Source organism: Macadamia integrifolia, chromosome 6 (assembly GCF_013358625.1).
Source record: "Macadamia integrifolia cultivar HAES 741 chromosome 6, SCU_Mint_v3, whole genome shotgun sequence".
In the NCBI taxonomy this organism is placed as follows: domain Eukaryota; kingdom Viridiplantae; phylum Streptophyta; class Magnoliopsida; order Proteales; family Proteaceae; genus Macadamia; species Macadamia integrifolia.
The window spans coordinates 23,560,397-23,580,957 of NC_056562.1; the positions used below are offsets into that span (position 1 = coordinate 23,560,397).

Consider the following 20,561-nt stretch of genomic DNA (forward strand, 5'->3'; position numbering starts at 1 on the left):
AAAAAAAAAAAAAGGAAATCCAAAGAGGTTCATAGTTTCAATGGCCTGAACAGTTTGAACTGGATGATCCATTGATCCATGGTTTTCAAACTTTTGATCTGCAAACAACCTTGGCTCAGGATTAGACATTGTTGTATTGGACCCTTTGGCTTTCTTCTCCCCTTGTAGGCTTCAATCTTTTTACTCTCTATGTTCAAACTAGAAGTAGCTAGGTGGGTCCTAGTTGTTTGATGTTGCTCTCTTATTTCCTCTATGAACCATGAAAAGAGATCCTCTTTCAAACCTACACCAATTAGGTGAACCTACTAACCCACCTACCTATAGTTTAGTGGCGAAGGCAAGAGCTAGGATTCTGAATTGGGTGTTGGTACTTGACAAGAAAGTGTTTGCTTAGCTTTTTATAACTAGCAAGTTGCAATATATACAAGCTAGGATTGTTGTTTAGCAGCTTAGAAAAGGTCCCCACAATTTCCCAAACGTAGCTTTTGTTATCTTCTTCCCTTGTGGTTGCCGTGGCTTCTACGTCTCACTTCACCCTCCCACATATTTCCTCACCGCCTTCTCTTGCGTGTACGTGATAATGCATGCTCATGCTTTGGAACTTAGATCCTCTCCCCTGCAGGTAATCACCCCTCCCCATCTCACACTATCCATGGAGAGTCGTTTGCAAGCCCCAAAGTTCGTCCCCACATCCCATGGACAGTGTGAGATGGAGTGGGGTAGTTACCTGTAAGGGGAGGGGATCCAAATTGCATGCATTGCTACTACGGGTAGAACGAAATATCCAAAAATAATCCTCTAAGGAGACCGGGGGTGTTGTTAGATCCATTTATTTTCTACATCGCTACAAAATCCATCCAAACTAAGGATGTGAATTTGAAACCCAAACTGTTTACCAAAAATGAAGTGAGCTGTTTACACAAAAACCACAAAACCGTTTAGTAAATGGTTTGATTCTGGTTTCAAGTTTAAGACCGATTAGTTAAATGGGTCGGGTCAGTTTTAACAGTTTAACCCGTTGATTTCAAACCGAACTGACACTGTGAAAATCGAACCATTTAAACTATAAAAAACGATCCGATTTACCCGTATAACAATTAAATATTTGGTTGTTTTAACAAAACATAATGGTTTAATTTAAGGAAGAATTAAGGACCATAGAGATTGCCCACCAATCTATTTAATAATTTACTCCTATTATGTAATTAAATCCTTGCTTATTCAATGCCTAATTTAATTTGATACAAGATTGAAGCGTTTATTAATAAAAACAAATTTTAGTAAACATGCAAATAAATTAGCAAATTGATTACTAACTATTTAGAAACAGTGAAACCGACACCATTTAAAAACCATGGAACCAAAACCATTTATTAAACGGTTGCAATTTCAGAAAATGCAAATGCAACCATTTAGTAAATGATGCGATTTTGATTTCAACCAAATGAATGTGAACCAAATCGAATCACATCGTATACACTAAAATCGAATTGCTTAACACCCTTAATCCAAACACTCCATCAATTCTTTGGTAGGACTAACAGCTCTTTTCTGAACAGTTCTAACCTTATGTAAGTTTTAAAAAGATTACCTTGCCTATGTAAGTCTCTTGATCCCATCCAAACTGGAATTGGGTTTTTTGTCAGGACTTAAGGACTAACATATCTGTCTCCCTAATTGGAAAAAAAAATTAAAAAGAGAAAAAATATCTGACCCTTGAGATTATGAATATTCTTATGTACACGTGGCTCAAATATACGGGTACCTACCAGTTTCCGGAAAAAAATCCTTTGTTTTTCCTTGTTTTGCTACCTCCAGAACACGACAGGCGGACAACTTTAAGTTTAACCAACCGGATGTAATAATCCTCACCCAACCTTGACCGTTGATGTTAAAATTGTCCACGTGTCGTGTTCTGCAGGTAGCAAAACAAGGAAAAACAGGAATGAGAAAAACAGAGGATTTTCATCCCCAGTTTCCTACAAAAGTGTCTTGATCGGAAGCCATAGATTAATTCCTCGAAGTCAGTTAGACACCATGAATCTTCCACGCTAAGCAAAGGAATCTAATAAGGTTGGATGGTCATTGTCACCAACATCAGGTTGGGTTTCCTTGACAAATTGGGATGTGTACTTGGGCTAGCATATAAATCCAAACTCTGCATGAGCCTTGCACTCTCGCTTCCACTTTTAAAATATCTTGGAGCCACTATGAAAGTTTTATTATTCTTATTTTTTTATATTTTTAAAAATATCTTGGATCCCCTTCAAAGAGAACACTGATATTTTTTCTTCTTTTTTTTACTTTAAATGAAGAATGTAATCTTATATGAAGCTTCTGTGCCCATCCTTTTCAATGGTCTGTTTGCTAGTTTTGTTGTTACTATGTGAACCGTCCACGTTGCTCCAAGAACTTCTAGGCTTGCAGCTTCTGAGAGAGTCCAAGAGCTTGGCACATAAAACACATACCGATGGGAGGTAATTGACACCAAGAGGAAGCAAAGCACCTATACTAATTTTAGTTAGCTTAGGAGAGAAGATATTTCATGTTGAAGACCCAAGATGAGATTTGACACCACCACACACACCCAAAAGATAAACAAATAAAGAGAGCCAATAAAGAAATGTAGACAGTAATTCTTCATCAATGTTGATAATTGTGCTATTAGAGAGAGAGAGAGAGAGAGAGAGAATGAATGATCATATTCACTATAACATGGAAAAAAAAAATGAACAGATGAGGTTCACATATGAGAATGTTCTTGTACGTCTCTGATCTGTGGATTTAGAATCTATTAAATGAAGAGAGAGAAAATTGATTCTAAATCCACGGATCAGAGACGTTCTCGTACATTCTCGTATGTGAATCTGATCCGTTCTAAAAAAAAAAAAAAAAAAAAAAAAAACCACCCCAACTATTATGGTTTTTAGCAGCCCAATAAAAATAATTATGACTCAAATAAAGGTCATTTTTGTGAGAAAACATACATTGCAGTTTGTGGTGGCTGGAATTGTATAGGCTCCCAACTTGTAACCAGGTGAAAACCACATAATTAATTTCATTTGTTTGAACATACATGCGAATGATGTAATAGTATTTTACAGTCAATGGGTGAAGGAGAGTGGATTTTAGTCCGTATCAGTTTGTCATACAAGAAGATCCATATGGTTATTAAGGTGAAAGAAAGAGAAAAGAGTGTTAGTGATTGTGAGCGACCGTGTGAACAACGTACCCATTCTTTTCCCTCAAAGAAATTTTCTCCTGTAGTTTTAGAGCATGAAATTTTTGGCCTTTCCCCAAATTGTTCATCCCATTATTTATTTTCAATGAAATAATAGTGTGCAGATTCTTGCCCTTTCACATCCTACTCATGGACTCCAGATCCTTTCTCCCCATTAAATCATTAAATGCCCACCTCCATTGGAAAATTCATAACCTTCCTCTCATTAGACGTCATAGTAGACCCTCCCCATTAAAAAAATAACTTTTGGGTAAGATTCGGTGTAAAGCTACACCTCTTGTGGAACCTCAATTTTCTTATTGCCATGGCTCATATTTGAATAAAACTTGTTATCCACATATTGACACTAATATGGGGGTGACTCCTCCAAAATTTCTTCCAACACACCCTTGGTGTTCACCGCATTGGCAATAGTCCTGAACACCTTGTTGATCACCGCATTGACGATGTCCTCAATTCCGACACTGGGTTTAAGCACACACATTGATTGGCTGGGACAATCCCAATCTTACCAATCACACATAATCATATGCACATTCTCCTAGCAACTACAAAATAGCCAGGTATTTTAGGTTGTTCATGCGCACTTTACAAGGTCCTTATAACACTTGATCAATACCCATAAACATAATAACACAATCACACCACACATGATATACATGGTCTTACATCCATAGAGCAATACCTTTACCGGGCTTTCAACATATTCAACACCTTTTAACATCTATAACTGAAGGAAGCTACAACCCCCTTATAACACAGGGTGTTCCAAAACCCACTTTACCCCTTTAATTATTTGATAATAACTTTACCCCTTTATGTGTTGAATGTGAATACCCCAGTCCAATAAACAATGGGGTTATATATGTTGTCCCAATTACAAGCTCAATACAATGTGCAAATCACTCTCAATCAACTTAAAATATTCACTACGCATTTAACCAAACATCTAGCCTATAGAGATAAAGTATAGAATATTGAATGCCTTCAAATCGATGTCGATATCCCCTTAAGTGGCTCATATACACCATTGTCTTGTCGCGGCCAATGCTTCAACCAAGTCGGCATCCCTTCCCAAAAAAAAAAAGCATTGATATTTTTTTCTTCTTTTCCGATGATAAAATATATGAAGCTTCTATGCCTATCCTGTTCAATAATCTGTTTGCTACCTCGTTTTGTCATTACCGTCTGAACGGTCCAACTTGCAGCTTCCCAGAGAGTCACAACACAAGATATTTTATGTTGAATTTTTTTTAATTAAGGTGTTCGGATTAGCTTACGCATATCTTAACTAATTCTCAGAGAGACTAATGTAGCAATTCACTGCTATAGTCTCCACTTAAATGGTACATGCATAGATGAAAAATCAAACTTAGAACCGTTCGCTTATCCACACACCACCACACATCCAAAAATAATATCTTGATTTTGTACCAATACACAGCTATGATTGACACTTGGTTTTAGGTAATTGGCCACTGGTTGTTACATATTGTTATATCGGTAGCAGTCGGAATTTGGAACTCCGGATCAAGTGGACGTGGGAGCACCAATAAAAAGGATTTAGTATTTGGAATTGGATCGGTATCATCCCCAACCGATACCAATATGAATCGTCGGGATGTATTGACCACGAATCGGCCCTATCAGCCAATCTGTACAACCTTCATCGGTAGTGATACAGCTTGGTGATATACCATTATGACACCATGGCGATATGACACTAGGATAATATGGTGACCTCATAACGCAATGTCGACATGACATGACGATAGGGTGTCAACATCTAAAACGAACTGGTAAAATCAGTTGGACCGAATCAATAATAGCTTGGATCAAATTGAATTGAAGCCTTGTTAGATTGGTTTTGATTTAAGGTATTGCAAGGCATGTGATTTGAAGTTCGGTTCCTCTTACTGTTTTTGGGGGCCTAGAGCCACTCACATGGGGTGTTTAGTGTTTTTCACTGTTTTTGGTGAAAGTTGAATGATTTTCATTTAACCTCGGTATGATCCAGTTCATGCAACTGTGGGGTCAGTATGGGCCCACAAGACTTAAGGATATAAATGGATAGTCAAAAATCATATTCGATTTGGGTTCGTATTCTTTTAAGGGTATCTATATTAGAAAAATGCATATCCAAAAATTATCCAAACCAGTTTGAAAACTAAGAGGATACGATTATGATAATCCTAGTTTATGATCGATTATTATTCGATTTGTTTAGCTATCCGATGGTAAAGAATATCCGTATTCGTTTCTCCAAATAGGTTTCTATCATTATAATATTAAATAAATATATTAATTTTTATTACATAATAATAGTGTAGAAATATCATATGTGATGCTGGTCATGATGGATTTTGTGTTGCGTTCAGCTGGTCAGGATGGATTTGTATAGTTATTGGAGTACCAAGTGTTTTTTTTTTTTTTTTTTTTTAAGATAAATCTACTCTCTCATATCTTCTCAACATTTGAAACAAAAACAGATTTGGATTAGGCTTTGGTTTTTGTTGTGATTCTAGGCTATGTGATTTCAAACTAAATTGCTTCAATTGATTTATGTATTTGTTGTGAGTGAGTGAACATATGTGATGGTTTTCATTTAAAATTACATAGGGCAAGCAAAGAAGTCTAAGTTATAATCGGATTCTCAGATTTGGATATTAGGTATCCATTTGTTAAATGGATCGGATCAGATAATATCTGATTACCGTCAAGATAAGCGAATTCAAATTTAATAGCGTTTTAGATATCCAGTTGGATAAATGGATCGAATTTGGATACGCTCCGATTAAACGGATTCAAATTCGGACAGGCTCCTATTTGAGGCGAATTCGATCTGTTTACATTCCTAATTGGACTAGTCAGGCTAAAGGCCTGGATACCTGTCGTTAGCAAAAAAAAAAAAACGAATGGATACAATACCCAACTGGAACTAGCTAAAACCCGGATCAAAACCGAAATCGGTAAGAAACCAAAAATAGTCTAAAACTCATTTTAAAAAACCAAATTTTGCATAGTTTTGTATATGTTTGTATGGAAAGTGGCATCCAAACCGGATTAAAAATCGAAACTAACCCAATTATAAACTGATACAGGAAATATAAAACAAACCGAAATACCACATCAAAACTGAAATTTCTTGATTCGATTTTGATTTCACTATTTCCACACCAAAAATGAATCAACCCAGATTGAAACTGGACCAAACCGACCCATTGACACCCCTCCATGACTATCACCCTACCGGCCTAGTGCTGTGGTGAACTGTTGATCATCATAGCGCTATGGCATGAGGGATAGTAAGGCATTAAGACGATATTGTGATACATCATAGTGTTACGGTTCCATGGTGTTATAACGATATGGTGATCATCATAGCGCTATATTTCGATCAGTGTATCGATATTGGATCAATCGAATTGGCCAATTTGTATCAGTATCGGCACATGTTATTATCGATTTCTAATCGATCCCTTAGCGGTAAGGACGAAATGTAGAAGTAAAAAAAAAATCCGCCTATGCCAATACCAAATTTTAGCTGATACCAATCCATATCAGTATCGGCATCTGGAGTTCTGGACTCGCAGTTTGTGTTGGCTCCAAGTTCCATTTGTTTGGAAATAAAATGAATAGAAGTAAAATAAAAAGCTCAAAATTTTTTATTGTAAAAAAGCATTCATCATGTGGGCAAGATATGCTTACAAACAGAAGCCTTAATGGTTGTTGAGGTGGGAAAGGAAAGAGAGTGTCAGTAATTTTAAAATATCGTGAGCTGCGGGAGGGGAGCCTGTTCTTTTCCCTTCAAAAGATATTATCTCTGATAATTTTAGACTTTACATCCCATATGTTTATTTGAGATGAGAAATTTCAGAAAAATATTTTTGAGTGAGAATTTGTGTGAAGCTACATCTCCCGTGGAATCTCAAATCTCCAATTGCCATAGCTCATATTTAAATAAAACTAGATCAATATGGTTGGATTAGTTGTTATACTGTATTAATTATATGATTAATTAACTCATTAAATTAAAATAGATGCTCAAGAACAGAGTGAAGGGGCTCCTAGATTCAAGATAGGTATAGGATAGGTGAGTCTTTGGTTGTGAAATTAAGGCTAGTGTGTCCCTCCACTGCAAGAAATACTGAAGGCGAGAGTAGAACTGAATTCTGATTCAAGTGTCCTAGTTTCCATTACCTTCAGTCAGTAATTTATCTATTATGTCCTCTGGTGTGCCCTTGGTTCTCCAAAGAAAAGGGTAAAAGTTGTAATTTTGCTTTGGCCATTTGAGTGGGAAATGAAGACCAGGTGGAACTATGCATATTGCCATTTAATTTGGAAACCTAATATTCTTTTTTTTTTTGGGGGGGGGTGGGGGGTGGGGGGTTTGTGGTTTGAGAGATCAGCTATTCTAATTGACTGGGTCATAATCTAGAAAAAAATGGGCTACTTGCCATCTAGACCCGGGGTTTGGATGGAGCTTGAATGAGGAGACTGAGCTTAACCCCTAGATATTCAAAATCCGGACATGGGGTACGATCAAAGGGTATTAAGAAATCAAAATTATCCAAAAAATAAATATTCAATGCAATTAGATAATCAGTAAAGTTTAGACAAGTCTAAAGAATGAAGAAAAGAATTGAGACAACTTCTACAAAAAAAAAATGAGACAACATAGAAAGATTAAGATAAAATTGTATTCATTTTTTCTTTTGGTGGGGAGAGGGGAGAGGAGAAGGTCTGGATTACACAAGTTTGAGAAAAACTAGATAGTCAAAAATTCAAATTTGATCCTCATCCATATCTACACCCGGTAAAGAAATACAATCCGTATCTGATTTGCTTATATCCCTAAAAAAAAAAAAAAAAAAAAAAAAAAAAAAGGAATTTGCTCAACTGTTTTTTGGATGGCCAAAACAAATCAGTCAGAATTGCCACATAACTACATGTGAGAAAACCCAATGGATGATGGGCAGTATGGTAAAGATGGATGATGAAATTTGAACAGTCTAGTCAAGCCTTCTAATACTATATTAATTATAATAAGTCAAAAGAAAGGGCTTTAAATAAAAAAGGGGAGATGGGACTCGGCCGGTCCGGTGCAGGAAACACCAGACCAGCAGGCCAATGTGAGTGCGTGAAGGAGTATAATCAGCACACATAGGGGGGCGGGGGGCATCCTGGTCTTTTTGCACCCGCACCAACCTTGACGTTTTTGCACCAGACTGGCAGGGTTCTTTAGCCATAAAAAAGAAACAAATTGGCGGAAAATGTTTGCCAATGGTATCTACTTTTGCCACATAAAGGAATGATCTGGTCGAGTCAGACCTTCTATACGGAGGGAGGGCTTGTTTGATTAATGGAGGGGCTTGATCAACATACCCAAAAAAAAGTAGTCTCTACACCTTCAATTAGTTCAAAAGAGTAATTAAATCCCAACTATTACTCAGTTTCTGGTAAACACTTCAATGATATAAACACAAAGAAAAAAAAAAGCAGAGCTTTTGGAAGTATATTCCTCTTGGAACAAGATACACCTCAAAGCCTTAATGGAAGTGCTTCACATGCTTGTTTTGTACCTATAACTCAACATTCAGCTATTGGAAACGCAGATCCAATTCTGTCATTTCCATGGCGATAGCACTTGATATTAACAGGGTAAGGACCCAGCTGAATGTAATTGTCCTCACTACCCATGTAGAAACACAATGTATACAGTGCAATTTCAAACTCTGGGCTCACTCCAACCAAAGTGCTTGAGACAGACTTCAGAACACCATTCCATTCAAACTGAACTGTAAGAAGCTTGGTTTCTGAGTCTGGCTGCAAGTTCAAGGTAAAATTCAATGTGGGAGATTAGAGATGATTAAATCAGTGGCTAACAAAACTTGAATTCTTCTAACATAAAAACCAAAAACCTGATTTCTGTATCTTATGGAACGATAGAGATATAGGCATATGAACAATCTACGCGCTAGTCAATTGCTGAAGTGATTTATATGTAGATCACTAAATGATAAATCATTGGCAAATTGCTATCGAAGAGTAAACAAGAAGGCTTTACAGGCAAGGAAAATTAAATAGCCATGCTACTTACCATTTGGCCTCGTCTTCTTGGGAAAATGTATCCCTGATAATCAACCCTTCCCTTTGATTCTTCAAGATAAAACTACAAAAGGAAAACTATAGTTAGGCAAATCACCAAGACAATAAAGCACACGACTTTATCCATGTAAGACCTAACTGATGAAACGAAACCAAATTATCCTAATTTTCAGTTGAAACATAGAAAATTAACTAATCTTATATCTAACTTAACTTGCAGAGAACACCAATGGCAAATCCAAATACAAATACAAATACAAACAAGGCTTAGAGAAATCTTTGAACAGTTGCAATTAATTGTCAATAATGCTCCCATATAAGGAATCATAAACCATACAGATGTTGTATTTCTATATCATCTACTCATATTTCTAGGCCAATTAAATAAATGCTTCAAAAAGCAATTATTAATAGGGGATACTAGCTGCCATGTGAAATGCAACTCAACTGCATTCAGGATGTGGATAGTTCACAAAACATGTCCAAAACATCATTTTATGTCACTCCTTCAGTGCACCATAATAACAATTGCCTCAGTGCCAAGATCCTATCTACATATTAAGTGCTAACACTTGGCATGGATCAACAAAAGAAACACTCCCACCCATAAATTTAAAATCAGAAAGAGAAAAGATAAAAAGGGTGTGAAAATAATTTAGAAATGGTTTCCACATATCATTGGATTGGAGTGGGATCATTAGAACCACTGACTGCTTGGCCGGTCATAACCATTCTTCCCTAAGAACCATTGACAGGAGAATAGGTCCATCCAATGTCACTCAATCATACTATTAGTCTGTAAAACACTGGCATGGTATATGATATTTAAAGTATTCAGCTTAAACAAGTCTAGATAATGTGTATAGATACTGGAAAGCAAGGTCAAGGTCCAATAGATGCAATTATTGTGCTATGGCTTAACTCAATGTATACCTTAAAATTTAGAATCCACATAGGGTCCCTAAAGACACAATTTCCCAATACTAAAAATTTTCACAGTCCAGCCAAATACCTGGTTCACCACTACTGAACATATACAGTTAAGAAAAGTAATAAAATGAAAAAGAAGGTATTAATCATCGTTTCACTTCATTGAACTGATGACAATTCAAGTCGGAATATTTCAGCCAACTATCAGAAATAAGTATAAACAATGAGCATTGAGACACAGACCTGAATCCAGTTGTGGAAGCCTGAAACTTCATGCTCCCCATAGTGGTTCTTGATTTCCCCAACAAAAACGTGTTCAAAAGCAGAAGATGAACCGGATGTACCACCACGACCATAGAGCTCAAACCACAGATCTGTCAGCATTCTCTTAAAATCATGAATATCCTCAGAAATAATGCCCTTGAATGAGAGGTACTTGTGAAGATACTTGACTGGGGCAGTTCTACTGATTTCTTCTATGAATGCTACTTGCTCGTGCTTCTCTTGAGAAGTTACAACTTCTTTAGACCCTTCATTTGGGTTGTAATTATCTAAAAGGGAACAGAAACGAGAATAAGTAGGCTTCCTGAATATCCTTCATTCACCCAGTCAAATAGGCTTCCTTGTGCCATATCCTCCTTTTGATAGACCTTCTTTCCTTCACCACAGTCAATCTGATAGTCCCTTCCGGGTACCAAACAGTTTGAATCAAGTTCCCAGAGCTTGTTGCAAGCATGTGAAAGGTCAGAAAGCTCCTTTTCTGAGGGTTCTATTTCAGCACCATAGCTGATATCATCAGCATATTTTTGCTCACTTGGGTGTTGTTTATATCCATGCCAATAATCCATTGGAACCTGTCAATGCATGTTGAAGTGTTGCGTGAGAATGAAAAAGAAACCTCCCCCCAAACAAAAAGAAATTTTGTAGAGTTCTTCTTTTGGGTTGGAGGCAGTTATAGATATGTTCAGACCTCTCACCATATCCGTATACATTTTATGAATATAATATTTAACTAGAAATGCTTTTAGTATAAAAGTCTAGGATGAAACGTCCAGTCTGAATGGTGGATGGGAAAAACGGATCAAGCTGTCTGCCCAAGTTGCTTGGATGATTTTATTTTTTTAATTTTTAAATTATCTGTTTATTTCTAGAATTGAGTTGGGGAAGTTTTAGCTTGATCTTCCAACAGAATTTTCCCGAACAATGAGGGCAAAAAGATGGTGTTCCTCAAAACAGCAATGTGCCCGGAATCGTTAAAGCTCTTGGATCAGTGGGAGACTCGGAGAGCATTCAAACTCAAGTGAATCCGTTTCTTTTGGGGGGTGGGGGAGGGGAGGAGGTGGACAGGGGTGAAAAAAAAAAACCTTATGAGGTTGCCTTGGAGGTCTTTTGCCAACAGTCTCCCAATCCTCATTGCTCCCCTCATTGTGTTCCTATAGAAACCCAAGCCCAAAGTAATCAGCACTGTCAGAGATGCCTTCAAACAAATAATCATAAATCAAGAAAATTAAAATCAATATCAATATCAACTTTTTAAAAGAGAAAAAGGAATATGTTTCCTCCTGTTCTAGATTGTTCTGATATAAAGGAATAATCTCCATAAACTTGATACATTTACTTGGAGGTGGACAGGTGAAAGAGAAACCTTATGAGATTGCCTTGGAGGTCTTTTGCCAACAGTCTCCCAATCCTCATTGCTCCCCCCATCGTGTTCCTATAGAAACCCATAAACCATATCAAGAAAAAAAAAAAATTCAAAATAAATATCAACCTTTTAAAAGAGAATAGGAATACATTTCCTTATGTTCTAGAATGTTCTGATATAAAGGAATAAACTCTGTAAATTTGATACATTTACTTGGAGGTGGATAGAGGCGAAGGAGAAACCTTATGAGGTTGCCTTGGAGGTCTTTTGCCAACAGTCTCCCAATCCTCATTGCTTCCCTCATCGTGTTCCTATAGAAACCCGAGCCCAAAGTAATCAGCACTGTCAGAGATGTCTTCAAACAAATAATCATAAATCAAGAAAAAAAAAATCAAAATCAATATCAACCTTTCTGTTCCATTGATGTTGGTTAATTTGATGCTTGCCACCCTCTTTGTACCTCTCATCCTCACAATCAAGCTGCAAAAGAGACATTGTCAAACACTTATATCACTCAAAAATAGCTTTTAAAAGAGAAAAGGAATATGTTGCTTTATGTTATAGAATGTTCAGACATAAAGGAATAAACTCTGTAAATTTGATACATTTACTTTTTCCAGCATCTAGAATTCTGCCTTCGAATAAAGAAAGATTGTCAAGGAATGATGGACAGCAGGTATGGAATTTACAATTCCCTAAGTGAACCAACCACTATATTTAAAATGGAAATTTATAAAATTTTGAATTTTCTTTCTGTAAAATCATCTTTCTGTTAAGCCAATTTATGTAAAATATTTTCCATTGAAACAAACGGAGCCTGAGGTTGCAATTGAGAGTTGCCCACCTCTATAGAGCTCAAGAAGCCTAGATTACTGCCTCTAAAAAGATCTCTTCTGACAGAAGGTCTGGGAACTGGACTTCCTCAATGAGCAGAGAAGAGGCATTCCCCCACCCCCCTAATTTCAAAGGCTTGCTAGAAAGTCAATTTAGATGGTTCAGTGATTTGCAGCAAAGATCAACCCATGCACTATTGGGAATGAGTGGTCTCTTCTGACACAAAGTCTGGGCACTGGGCTTCCTCAATGAGTCAATGAGCAGAGAAGCAGTTTTTCTTTCCCCAATAATTTCAAAGGCTTGCTAGAAAGTCAATTTACATGGTTCGGTGATGTGCAGCCACATTACAGAGGCATTTGCGATGCTCAATACAAGTACAGATCCCATTATTAATACACACAATCAATACGGAAACCGAAAACCAAAACACAGAGGAAACAAAAAGGAACCTTTTGGTGTCGCCTCGAAGGTCTCTCTCCAGCTGTTTCCGGTTCTTCATTTCTCCACTCGTTCTCTTCCTACAAAACAAATTAATCAATCAGTAAACCATTACTGAGACACATTTCATCAAGAGATCAAAAACCAAACCTTTCTATTCCATTGGTTCCGATTATAATCTTGCCTACCACTACCACCCTCTTCGTCCTGATCCTGCTCCCCAGAAACCACCTGCGCATCGTAACCATTCTAAGCATCAGAATCGCAGTTGAGATCAGAAGAGTGTAAGCAACAACAGTGACAACTACCAACCTGCGCCCAAGTGGATCTGGACCGCTCATCGCGAGCTTGAGAGTTGGATTCGTCGTCGTTATTGTCACCAACGCCGAGTGCCACATCGATCAAGCCCTTGATCAAACCCTCCATAGCTGTTCTTCCTTTTGATCACAGAAGAGGGACAAGAGAAGAAGAAGATGAGAAAATGGAGATGGGGATGAGATAAAGCTTAGATCAGAGACCTCATAGGCGAAGGGGATAGTTGAGATTTGAGAAGGTGAAAGCGACATAAAGAACCATAATAAATGGGATAAAACGTGTGTGTGTGAGAGAAAGAAAGAACCGTTGAAATGGAAGTTGAGAGGGCGGGTAATGGCAATTTTTGTAAATTAATTGCCGACAGGTCAGAGTGGGACCCAGTTGCATTACACGCGGCTGGTCGACCTTGGAGGAGATCTCCGTCTTTGGGGGGATATCTTAGCAAAATCAAATCTACGTGAGAGATAACGGAATGGATCTAGGTCATGGTAAAGGAATCGGACTCGGGTTGGTTCCGATTTCAACTCGGATCGAGAGATGATTTGGTTGGATCGATCCTATAAGCTGAGGATCCAGATCCTCTGTTATTGTTGGATCTGTTATTCTAGTGCTATTTTAGGTGCAGAAGACAACACGTGGTAAAAGACAGGTGGACGACGCAGATTAAGTGAGAGAAGACTAACATCAAAACCAGTTTTAATGAGGAAACCAGCTATAAGTTCAATACAAATCCGGTTTGATTCTCTAAACCAAAAAGGATTGAAACAAGCCACATATCTCTCTCTCCCTCTTAAACACCTTCTTCGTTCTTTCTTCTCTCCCAAAAACCCTGTTACTCTTCAACCTGCGACTTCCTTCTGTTGATATTAGATCTGAGTTTCTCTATTACAAGCAAATGCCCAAAGCTTGGGGAAGATGATTTCAGCCCTTGATTTGTACTACCTAAAAGAATCATAAACCAAATTTCCAAAGAATCAATAGCTACCCTCGATCTCATAAGCTTTGACGTGGTTTCCAGTTAACAAGAATCACTAAAAGAGAAAAAAAGAAAAAGAAAAAAATTAGCCCCAGGAACAACCCACTTACACTTGACCCAAATTATGAATCAACAATTTAGTTTCAAAAGAGAACTGAACTTCAGAAGGAAGACCAGTTACTTGAACTGCAGTAAATGAGATAGGGATTGGGGCAGGTCCAGGTTCAAGAAATTGAAAAAACACAAAATCCCAGATCTGCACAAGACCAAATTATGGGGTCCTCTACATTCCTAACATCCATTATAATTGGCATGCAAGTAAACAAATGATGGCTGAAATCGTCTGTTCAGATCTAGATCTTCAGGAAACAAGAACAGAGGAATGAAACCCTAGATTCAAGAATCCAGGCAAATTGAGGGCTGAAATCGTCTTCCCCAAGCTTCGGGCGGTTGCTTTTGTAACAGAGAAACTTAGATTCAAGATCAATAGAAGGTTGAAGAGCGTCTTTGGGAGAGAAGAAAGCATGAAGAAGATGTTTAAGAGGGAGAGAGATATGCTGCATGTTTGAATCCTTTAAGGTTTAGAGAACCAAACCGGTTTTGTATTGAACTAGAGCCGGTTTCCTCATTAAAATCGATTTTAATGGTACAACCTTCTCTCACTTAATTTGCGCCGTCCACCTGTCCTTCGCCACATGCCATCTTTTGCACCAAGAATAATAGATCCAAGAATAACAGAGGATCTAGATCCTAAGCTGAAGCCGATACTGTACGCCATACTTTGAAACATAGTTAGTGAAAAAAGGAATGGCAAAAAAAAAAAAAAAGGTACAAAATTCATGTAAAAAAATAAAAAATAATAAAAATATAAAAAAATGGATGGTACAGATTTTAAACATGTAGATTAAAAAAAAAAGTATGATAATATAAATTGAGGAATTATTACATATTCACCTGCATCTAATGTTCCAAACAATTATAAAATCCAACATTAATGCATAAGTTCCAATACATATCATCCAGCATCAATTCTAAATTCATACACCTAAAAAAAAAAAAAGGCAAAGTCCTATTAACCAATGTGGCTTGGTTATGATGTTAATTATTATCAACATAGTTGACACACTCCTGGAGTGATGCATATTTAGTTAGAGTTGAAAGTCATCACTTTGGAAACATTTTTTAGCATATGCAACCGTCTGTAGTTCAATTTTGGGGTTCTTGCATTGAACTTAAAAGGAAGGTGATATCATTATAAATGCTACACTTTAAGTCAGCATCATGTTGGCGAAAGTATAAGATTGATTAGAGTTTGAAAAAGACACACATAGTTAATAGTCATTGTACTCAATAAGTCTAATATCTCATAAAGCGTAAGAAAAAGGGGAGGATGTGGTAACACATTTAAACATTTTCAGAACGAAAATGCTGCCTGTTTTGCCATTTTTTCGTATCTTTAGGAAACAAATGGAAAAGCACGTTTAAAATGGTTAAAACCGAGAACACCGTTTTAAACATGTTTTTGCTAACCGTGGAGTCTTTCACATCCCTAAGAAAAGGGCAAGGAGTGACTTGGTTCATCATCAACAATGCAAGTGACTCGTTTAGGGTTTGTATCTTATGGTGCATTTGCTTCGTGCTCATGGTTTTTGTTTTTGTTTTTGTTTTTTTTTTGTGTGTGTGTGTGTGTGTTTTTTTTTTCTCTTTTGTGGGTCTATGGAGAGGGCTTTTATACATGGCTCTTCAAGTTCTTTGAACAAACTTCTTAGGCCAAAGTCTTTTACCTCTTTTTTCCAATCTTCTTTGAGCTCAACGTATAGTTTGTCATCAACTCTGACGATTCTACCACTTTCAAGAGAAAACATATGTCGAAGTTGGTTTGTATCCATTGCCACTTTGGCGGAATCTCACCTTTAGCATTAATGAGCCAGATAAGAACCGAACGGTTCACCTTACTTGGATTCTCTTCTTCTGACATGTTGACCGTAAATTTTGTGTCTCGTGAGCTAGTAAGAGGTTGAGGCCCACTGATGAGATCCCAATAGAAGTGTGGAAAACCCTAGGAGTTTGTGGGGTTGCTTGGTTAGCCAAATTGTTGATAGGATTTTGAGCATAAGTGTTGGTGTAGGATGTATTGTGTTCCGTCAGAGTTTAATCCAGGAAGTATTAGTGCAGCACCTCGACAGGTAGGACGGCAGTCCCACTAGCTAGTTAGCTGGCCATGGGGGTTGCAAGGGGGGTAGGAGGCCCCCTGCATAGCAGGAGGTGTAGGGGGGGCGCAACCCCCTGCAGTTAAATTTTTTATTTGAGAGCAATTGTGTACTTTTCAGATTAGGGTTTTTTCGCTATATATTTGGAGCGAGGGTTTTTTTCTCTGTAATGCAAGCAATACTGAGAAGTGTGAGGACAAGCGCTATAACCTTATTCTCCATTGATAGTGAAGCAGGATCATCTCACCGGGGACGTAGGTAACCTTACCGAACCTCGTAAAATCAATGTGCATTGTTTGTTCTGTTTTTCCATTATCTTCTGCATCGTTTTAGGGTTGCATTTTTACAAATTGATATCAGAGCTCTAGGTTTTCGTTTTCTAGGGTTTACTATCACGATGGCAGGGAAGGGATCGAATGTCAAGTATGATATTGAGCGATTCAATGGGAAGAACAATTTCACCCTCTGGCATTAAAGGATGAATGATCTTTTGATACAACAAGGTTTGACAAAAGCGTTATTGGAAAAGTCGAAGAAACCTACAAAAATTATTGACAAAGATTGGGAAGAGATGGAGGAAAAGGCGGTAATTGCTATTCGATTGAATCTCTCTAATGATACCCTACAATATGTTGTGGGTATCGAATCTACACCGCAGTTATGGGTGAAACTTGAAAGCATCTACATGATGAAGTCCTTAACAAATAAGTTGTTCGTGAAGAAGCAATTGTATTCTCTACAGATGGAGAAAGGTACGGATCTATTAGAACATCTTAACATGTTCAATCAGATCGTAAGTAAACTTACAAACCTGAAGGTTAAGATCGAGGATGAAGACAAGGCATTACTGTTGTTGTCGTCGCTCTCAGAATTATATGATCACCTGGTAACGACTCTCTTGTACGGAAAGAAAACCCTTGAGATGGATGAAGTCGCGACTGCCCTCATGTCCAATGATACAAGGAAGAAGGCCAGTAGTGCGAAATCTCAAGGAGAAGGTCTTTTAGAGGTGACAAGGAGTAGGAAAGAGGGAGATCAAATCAGAAGGGATCTGAGAAGAGTCGATCAAAATCAAAAGGGACAAAGACAAATGGCTCTTGTTACTATTATAAGAAAGAAGGTGTAATACCCTACTTCTTAAACCCAGTCTAATTACGCGGTTGACCTGGTTTAACCATGCAGGACCCGAACTGGAGAGAATTAGAGCAGGTTCCTTATGGACTATGATGGCAAGGGTGACCTTAAACACCGGCTGGCCTGACAAGTCCGAGCCAGTACCAGAAGAGACGGGAATACCCAAGCCGTGTACATGCACCTATCATAAGGCCATGTACGGATAAAGCAGGTATGTAGCCGTATATTAAGGTGCATACGTATATTACATCGTATGCCAAGAGTGAGATTCGCGCCGAGGCCCGAACTTTGTCAAAATCCTAAGTTTTGGCCCTCAGGTGGGCGCATCCACCCACCTGAGTGACCCACCCATGTGAATTACTTAGTATTTTAAAGAAGTATATATAACATTTATACTTTTCTTTTCTTTTCTCATTTATGACACTCGTACGTTGGTGAGAAGAGTAAAGAGGAGAGAGAAAAGAAAGGGAAAGAAGAAGAGAAGAGAAGGAAGAAGAAGAAGAGATGGATTTCAGCGGCGCCGAGGCTTGATCTCCCCATTCCGGCGTCGGAATAGTGATCTTCAACACTAGATCTACATTTAGAGGTGAGCAAAGTTTGGGTTCCTTAAACCTTCACCATACCCAAGTGAAACTCTTGATTCGGGTAGGGTTTCTTGAGATCTTGCAAATCCCCTTTGAAATGATGAATCTAAGGTTTAATAGATGATTTATGTGTTGATCTTGAAGGATTTGAAGAAGTATTTACAAGGTTGGAGAAGCATTGTGGATTTGAAGTGATTTTTGGGGTTTGAAGGTGTTCTTGAGCAAAGAAGGTAAGATGGCTTCCCATTCCTTAAATCTAACCTAGATCTAGGTTAGAACCATCCTATAAGACCTTGAATGTGTGAAGAATGGGTTTGGAAAAGCCCCATTTGAATCCCCAAAGATTGGGGGAAGTTGTGAAGAAACAACAGGTTTCCTGCCAAGACCCGTGGGCCAAACCAGTGGGCCATCTGGCCCGCCTGTGGGCACCCGCCTGAGAGGGCAGGGCCCTCGGGCACAATCGATGGGCCAGACCGATGGGCCAACCGGTGGGCCACCTTACCCACCGGTCTTAGTAGACCCTCTGGCCCAACCGGCGGGCCAACCTACCTGTCGGTTCAGACCGGTGGGTCTAACCGGTGGGTCAGACAGCCAGCTGTCTGACCCACCCGAGAGGCTCCGAATGTGATTTTTACGTCCGATTGGACCCAAATCGGACATGTGACCTTCTTTTAGGATTCTAAACATGATCGTGTCATTGGATCGTGTTAATCTTGATTCCCAAACGATGAAATACTAACCCCACTCACTCATGATAGGTTCACCAAATCTCACGCTTCTCGCACCGGATCTCACCCGTACCGAACGGGAGTCCTTGTACACTACAAGTAAGTGGGGAGAGGATGTTTGGCCTTGTTTCAAGGCATTGTTTGGCATTCATTTAATTTTATCTAGTCTAGTCATGCCATCATGAAAATGCTATGTAGATTAGTCATCCTCACATAGTTATGCATGGGTGTTGTGTTTATTTTCTAATTGCCAAGTGATAATATGCTTCTGTGATGAATGTTGACATCATTGTGCAAGATGCATTAATAGACTAGATGCCGTAGTCGACTTGGAAACGAGTGCATTGGTGGCCCGTGGTATGGGACGCGGTGGTACTATATAATCGTACTATTGTCATATAGGAGCATACGGTTTAGGATTAACACCTTCCCGTGCTACGACCCTTCCCAACAGGGGTTAAGGTGTTGGGTTACCATTTGAGGGGAAGCAGTGGTCGTGGTTTTTGGGTCACTGTGGCGGTTAGACATTACGTCCGACTGGTCATTAGAACAGTCGGCAACCCCGGTGGTATATTCAAAAGGGCCAATCGTACTGCTTTTAAAATGCTGGAGTCAGCACCTTTAATTTCTGTCATTTATTTTATGTTGAGAGCCAGTGGTCGGCATGTTTTTATTTTTTCGAGTACTCACGGTGGGCCTTCTCTGACATCCCTATGGGCGTATCGCGGGATGGAGTTCACGGCTTGTACCCAGAGTATACGCGCACTGTGGCTATAGTAGCACTAAACCAAAGACTTAGTAATGTTGCTTAGGTGGATGTGATTTAAAATGTATTACATAGCATGTAGTGTATATGATTGTGATTTTTTGTGTGGACTGCTGTGTGGTCCATCTTTCCACTTACTGAGCTACTGAGCTCATCCCACGTGTGCACCTCTTTTAAATGATTTTGCCGGTCATCAACCAGATGAGCATGGGGTGGGTCCCACGGTTGAGTTCCCTAAAGAGGACTTGTGGGCCCCTGAGGAGTTAGAGCACGGCACTGACTGCTCATGCGAGAGTTATGCTGCGGGACCGCAGTTCTGATGCCGAGCTGAGGTCCACTTCTGATGCCGGGCTGAGCTCCACTTCGCGATCGAGCCGAGCTCTACCTTGTGAAGCTGAGCTGGGCTCAACCTTTGATACCGAGCTGAGCTCTAGGTTCTGATACCGAGTCGAGCAGTATACTCTGATTTTGATGATTTCTTCTATGTACTTAATATGTGAATTGTATATTCATTGTGTAAATATCATGCCTTCGGGCCCACATGTATATAACTATTGTATCACAATTCGGGTATCAAGTATTATGGGGATATTCACAGGTAAACCAAGTCTTCCGCTGATCTGATAAGCTTTTATTAGTTGTGTGTATGCTG

General features: G+C 38.7%; 1 protein-coding gene across 1 annotated transcript; it reads right to left on the reverse strand.

Annotated features, from left to right (window-relative positions):
* Positions 1–8,623: 8,623 nt before the first annotated feature.
* On the reverse strand, positions 8,624–15,028 carry LOC122082612 (poly(U)-specific endoribonuclease-B-like). The gene is given in 11 exon segments (XM_042650294.1): positions 8,624–9,067; positions 9,342–9,413; positions 10,523–10,875; positions 10,878–11,133; positions 11,644–11,712; positions 11,925–11,993; positions 12,167–12,235; positions 12,333–12,404; positions 13,208–13,276; positions 13,347–13,427; positions 13,509–15,028. Coding segments are annotated over 11 exon segments (1,461 nt in total). The 5' UTR covers positions 13,623–15,028; the 3' UTR covers positions 8,624–8,830.
* Between the last annotated feature and the right edge of the window lie 5,533 nt (positions 15,029–20,561).